This window comes from Chlorella variabilis (assembly GCF_000147415.1).
Source record: "Chlorella variabilis unplaced genomic scaffold CHLNCscaffold_11, whole genome shotgun sequence".
Taxonomy (NCBI): Eukaryota; Viridiplantae; Chlorophyta; class Trebouxiophyceae; order Chlorellales; family Chlorellaceae; genus Chlorella; species Chlorella variabilis.
The window spans coordinates 729392-735391 of NW_005435077.1; the positions used below are offsets into that span (position 1 = coordinate 729392).

General features: G+C 64.3%; 1 protein-coding gene across 1 annotated transcript; it reads left to right on the forward strand.

The window, feature by feature from the left end:
- Nucleotides 1-208: 208 nt before the first annotated feature.
- On the forward strand, nucleotides 209-5701 carry CHLNCDRAFT_134369 (hypothetical protein; the record flags this gene model as incomplete). Its single annotated transcript, XM_005847231.1, has 19 exons — nucleotides 209-435; nucleotides 629-731; nucleotides 925-1009; nucleotides 1532-1620; nucleotides 1740-1791; nucleotides 1944-2023; nucleotides 2228-2316; nucleotides 2442-2516; nucleotides 2660-2737; nucleotides 2950-3166; nucleotides 3346-3425; nucleotides 3554-3604; nucleotides 3743-3842; nucleotides 3980-4066; nucleotides 4221-4372; nucleotides 4580-4700; nucleotides 4968-5103; nucleotides 5269-5333; nucleotides 5564-5701. 19 exons carry the CDS (start codon nucleotides 209-211, stop codon nucleotides 5699-5701), a joined length of 2025 nt encoding a protein of 674 aa, XP_005847293.1.
- Nucleotides 5702-6000: the final 299 nt, after the last annotated feature.

Here is a 6000-nt window from a genome sequence, read left to right on the forward strand (position 1 = left end):
AGGCCCACCCCCCTGCCCACTCAATTTGTGTTGGGCCTCCCGTGCTGTTGAGCCTCCCGTTGGGTGCATCCCTCCGTTGCGTGCGAGCCAGTCGTGTTCCATGGGCCCCAAGGCGGTCGGCCGCTGCCGACCAAATCGGCCGCCGCCGCCGCCAACAACCGCTGCTGCTGTTGCTGCGCCCGCCTCCCCTGCAGACCTGCGCGGCAGCATGCCAGCCGACAGCGACCGCGACTCGATATCAGACAAGGCCACCGGCAGCAGCTTCGATGGCGTGGTGAACGGGAACGGCGTGTCCGACGGCGATGCGGTGCCGCGCCGCTCTGGCACACCCACCGGCTCGATGAAGCGAGTGGAGAGCCGGGTGCCTGTCAACGACTTGCAGGACCAGCCGCTGCTGAGCCAGGCCAAGAAGATGCTGGAAGAACAGCGCAGCAAGTGAGGGTTTGTTGTGCTTTGCTGCGTCTTGCGCTGCTGGGCAGCTGGCTGTGAACATCTTCATCTGAGCATGTTCGGTAGGGGCTGCCACCCTGCGCCAGGCAGGCGCAAGTGCCCACTTGCCTGCCTGCTGCCTGCAACCTCACGTTGGAGCTGCTGCTCCTGCGGCAACCCCATCTTGTCCTGGTGGCAGGTACCGAGAGAATACTCGGGGCTTTGGATGGTACGACTGGCTGGGCTACTTCCTGCCATGCTTCGTCTGGCTGCGCACATACGAGTGGCGCAACTGGCTGCTGGTGCGCCCCGCCGCGATTTGGCAGCTGGAAACCTTGCCTGGTGGCAGCTCTGCATGTGGATGCTGGTGTGGAGCGTGTGCTGCATTACTTGCTGCTGCTGGTCAGCCCACAGCCGGCGGCTTGCCATGCACTCGCACGCCTGGCTCTCTCGGGCCTCTCTTGAGTACGGCTTACCTCTCCACCCCACTGGCAGAGTGATGTGGCTGCCGGCCTGTCTGTGGGAGCCATGGTCATCCCTCAGGGCATGTCGTATGCCAAGCTGGCGGGCCTCCCACAAGGTGCGCCCCTCGCCCTCCTGGGGTCTGCTGGGACGGCTGCATGTAACTCATGTTGCTGCCTCCACCTGGACCCCCAGCTGCCCTCATCTCACTCGTCTGCCCTGTTGCGCCCGCTGGCTCAATAGAATACGGTCTGTACGGCGCATTTGTGCCCTGCATCGCTTACGCCCTGCTTGGCTCCTCACGGCAACTGGCTGTTGGTGAGATGCTGGCGCCGGGCTGTCCCATTGCTGTTGCCGGCCTCCCTGTGGGCGGTGCTGCAGCCGTCTCGGATACGAGCAGGGGTGCCTTGGTACTGCATGGGTTACACCTCACCGGCTGGTCTGCACCTATGCTGCAGGCCCTGTGGCTGTCACCTCGATCATGCTTGCCAATGGTCAGTCCCCCCCCGCTTGCTGGCAGCACCGACCCCGTGCCTCTTCATGGGCCGCAGCTTGTGCTGCCATTCTGTAGGCTCAACCGCTGTTTGTACAAGCCCTGTCTCTGTGGGTATCTCATTCGGCACCCTCGCCTGCCCTGCAGGCCTAGAGAGCATCATCGGCTCCAACGATGACCCCAACAACCCCACAGACCCTGAGCTACAGGAGCGGTACAACCATGCAGCCATTCAGGTGCCGTGCTGGCATGGCGTGGGTCAGGCGCAACTACATGCATCTGGGCAGGCAGAGGACAGGGCGGCTGGCTGCAACACGTCTCCCTAAGCACCTGTATGCCTTCCTCCTCCCCACAGGTTGCCTTTGTAGTGGGATGCTTCTACACTGGCGTGGGCCTGCTGCGCATGGGTGAGTGACGGGCAGCAGCAGCTGTGTGTGCTGGCCAGCCTCTGCCTCCACGCCCTGTGCTGAAGCGCTGAAGCGTGTGGCACATGGGAGCTTGTCTCGCCCACAGGCAGCATCCTTGCGCCTGCTCATTGCCCTGCTTGCTGCCTATACAGGCTGGGTCACCAACTTCTTGAGCCACGCCCAGGTCAGCGGCTTCATGACGGGCGCAGCCATCCTGATTGGCCTCTCGCAGGTGCGCTCCTGCCGCCGCCATCTGTGCCTCGAGCCTTTGCTGTGCGCAAACTGCCCGCTCGCCTGCCTGCCGGCTGCGTTTGCACTGCCAGCCGACTCTGCCCGCCACTTTCAATGAAACAATTGGAGTGAACTGGAGTTCAACACTGTTGCTGCCGCACCGTCCTGTGCCACCCTCCTGTACCGCATCTCATGTACTGTACAGGTCAAGTACATCCTAGGGCTGACCATTCCGCGAGCAGACCGCATCCAGGAGTACCTCCAACTCATTTTTGACAACCTGTGGCAGTTCAAGTGAGCATGACATGGCGGCGCGGATGCTACTGTCCCGCACACCTCGTCGCATTTGCTGCCTCGGGCTGCCCTCGTCACGTTTGCTGCCCCCGTGACACACTGTCCTTGCTGTCCCCCTTGAGCAGCTGGCGGGAGTTTCTGATGGGCATGAGCTTCATCTTCCTGCTGCTGGCCTTCAAGTTCCTATCCCAGAAGTATAGGTGCGGTGCAGGCTGCAGGGTCCAGCTGCGCGAGGGGTGGCGGAGTGCATGCGTATGGCTGGGCTACCCTGCCGCTTCACCTGCTTCCATGGAAGGCGAGATCGCCAGCCCCCAGTGTCACGCTGTGCTCGGCCCCACCTCAGGCGGCTGACATTTATGAAGGCGCTGGGCCCGATGACCGTGTGCATCATCTCCATCGCCCTCATGAACATCTTCCACTGGTGAGCGCCTGCTGGGCTGCCGGTTGTGCAAGCATCATGCAGTTGCTGTGCCGGGCCACTTGGCCGGCGGTGCTCCCCACGCTACCCCGCCGCCACTTGCCATTGCCGTGGCAAATGCTCTCGGGGGGCTGCATGCTCACGCACATGGCCCCCCGTCTCCACTAGCGAATCAACACCAACCAACCAACCAACCAACCAGTGTACTGCCGCAGGTATGAGGATTACACCGGGGTGGTGGTGACTTCCGATGGCGTCGAGAAGAAGCAGAAGGCGATTGCCAACATCGGCAAGATCCCGTCGGGCCTCCCTGCCTTTACCGTAGGCTGGTGGGCCCCTCTGTACGACGTGGGCAAGCAGATGGTGCTGGCCGTGCTCATCTGCTTCATCGACATTTGCGAGTCGATATCCATTGCAAAAGCGCTGGCGCAGGTGGGAGTGCTCATCAGGGGGGCTGCTGGACGAGATCAGGCGGAGGGTGGTTGCTGCGGGTGTGGTTCAGGAGCTGTCGGTCGTGGCAATTAGAAGTGCGGCGGCATTTTCCTGTGTGCTCCGCCCGGCCTGCTCAACGTTATCCCTTCCTGCCACCTGCCTTCGCCCCTTCCCCGCAGCGCAACAAGTACACTCTGAATGCCACCCAGGAGCTGAGGGGCCTTGGCATCGCAAACCTGGCAGGGGCGGCATTCAACTGGTGAGCCACGCCTGGCAGCCTGCCCAGCGTGCCTGCCTCGGATTGGGAGCAGAGTTGCTGCCCTGTATGTGCCATTCCAGGCCTTGCGTGTGTACCCCATTGCTTCTGCCTGTGCTCACCCTCTGCAGCTACACCACCACAGGCTCCTTTTCGCGCTCCGCTGTTAACAACGCCGTGGGGTACGCGCCTCGTTCTGCAGCGGCCTTGCTCTCCTCGTCTGCCCTCGCGTTTCCGCGGCGCAGAGCCACGCTTGCCTAGGCCTCCATAACCCCCTCCCCACCTGCCATCTCGCCACCGCCCCGGCCTGTGCACTGCAGGGCCAAGACGCCTCTTGCCAACTTCATCACTGGCCTCGTGGTGATGATGGTGCTGCTGGTCCTCACCTCCATCTTTACAAACATGAGCCAGAACGTGCAGGTGGGGGCCAGGGACGGCCGTGGTGGAGGGTGGCGCATGCGGGTGGAAGGGAGATTGCAGCGGCCAGCCTGGCCTGTGTGTTGGCTTGCGCCACCCTGTCCACACCCCGCCCGCCTGCCTGCCCCACCGCCTCGCAGGGCGCCATCATCATCGTGGGCGTCCTCGCCCTCGTCGACTACCCCGAGTTCATCTACTTGTGGAGGACCAACAAGTTCGACCTGCTGGTGGGCATGGCCGCCGGGTTGCTGTAGGGAGCTGCTGGAGGGGGTGTGGTCGTGCATCCCCCAGCCGCAGATGCCTGGGTGCAGGCTTTGGCTTGCCTGGCTTGCTCCGCCCGCCTGGCAGGCCCCCTCCCACCCACGCACATGCCGCAAGCAGGTGTGGAACGTGGCCTTTCTGTTCACCATCTTCCTGGGGGTGGAGATTGGCATCATCGTCTCCGTCTGCGTCTCCCTGCTGCTCGTCATCTACAAGAACGCCTTCCCCCGCATCACCACCCTGGGCAAGCTGCCGGGCACAGAGGTGTACAGGTGCGTGCTGTGCTGGGTGTGTGTGGGCAGGGAGGGAAGGGGGAGTGTGTGCATGGTGGTGGCCCGAGTGCTGCGGTCGGCAGGACTGCTACTTCCAACTGCTTGCCGTGCGTCTTGTCGTTTGCCCCGCCGCTCGCCCCTCATGCCCTGCCCTGCCCACTTTCCGAAGCATTCGCCTCTCTCCCCCCTGCCTCCCCCCTGCCCCAGGAGCACCAAGATGTACCCCAACGCCGAGCTGCAGTCAGGCATGCTGATGATGCGTGTGGACGGTGAGCCCGGCAGCCGCGACGTGCCGTGCCCCAGCTGCACGCTCATGCGCTCGGCGAATGTGGCATGCACACTGCTGGCTTGCTACTGGCTGCCACCTGACGCTCCCTCCTGTCTGTTGCGCCCCTCTTGTCCTGCAGCCCCCATGATCTTTTGCAACATCGAGGCAAGCGCCAGCAGCGCAGCAGCTGGGATTCACACTCGCCAGCCGTCAGCGCCCAGGCGCCCGCGCCCCGCTGCGGCCTCGCCTTGCGCCGCCCTCGCCCTGCCACGCCTGCCCTCACCCTGCCACGCCTGCCTCCTCCGCCCTCACCCCCCGCCCCCGCAGAGCATCAAGGAGTTTGTGCGGGACAAGGTGATTGCGTCTCGGCGGCGGCGCGAGGAGATGGGGGACCACATCCGCTTTGTGGTCATCGACATGTCGCCCGTCACCGACATCGACTCCTCCGCCATGCACTTCCTGGGTGGGTGGGTGGCGGGGGCAGGGTGTGTGGTGGGGTGGGGCGTGGTGGGGTGTCGTGGGTGTGCAGGTGGGCGTGGAGGCGGTCTACAGGGTGTGGCACACCCTGTGGCCGCCCGCCCCATGGCCCACCCTGTGCCCGCCCACCTTCCCTGCCCCTCCGCTGCAGACGACTTCATCGATGAGCTGGCGCAGGACGGGATCGAGCTGGTGCTGGCCAACCCCTCCCAGCAGGTGCGCCCCTGCTGCCTGGCTGCACACCCGGCTGGCCGGGCTCAGCGGTTGGCAGAGGCAGGGATGTGTGGGGCGCGTCGCCGGCAGCGCAGCGATGTTGTCCGCCTGGCCGTTTGCTCCAACACCCGCCACACGCCCACACACACAAAGTTCCCGTCAGCCTCGCGTCTCCCGCCCGGGCCCTCCTCTCTTCTCACCCATCCTCCTCCGAGCTCCCCTCCGCCCTGCAGGCCCTGCTGCAGCTCAAGCGCTCCAAGCTGATCCACAAGATCAAGGAGGAGAACGTGCATGTGAACATGGCGGACGCGGTGGCCCACGCGGCGGCGGTGGTTCGCCAGGAGCAGCAGCCCGCTGTCACCGTCATCTGACGCCCCCGTGGTACTGCCAGTACCGCCATGCTGCCCGCTCGGCGACCCCGCCCAGCAGCCGCCCTGTTGTGATCACTGCGCTACAGCGTGTGTGCGTGTGTTTGATTACCTGATCCGTCTCGGCTAGCCTGGCGTTAGGTCGTGCCAGGCAGGCCGCGATCGTTTTTTCCCCTCTCCATTCTTGCACCGCTGACCAAATCCGCGCCCCGTTTCAGGATGCAGCCAGCCACATTTTTCTCCGCACCGCACCGCCCCCCCTCTACTCCTGTCTCCTGTTTGTGTTGAGAGTATTCTCAGCA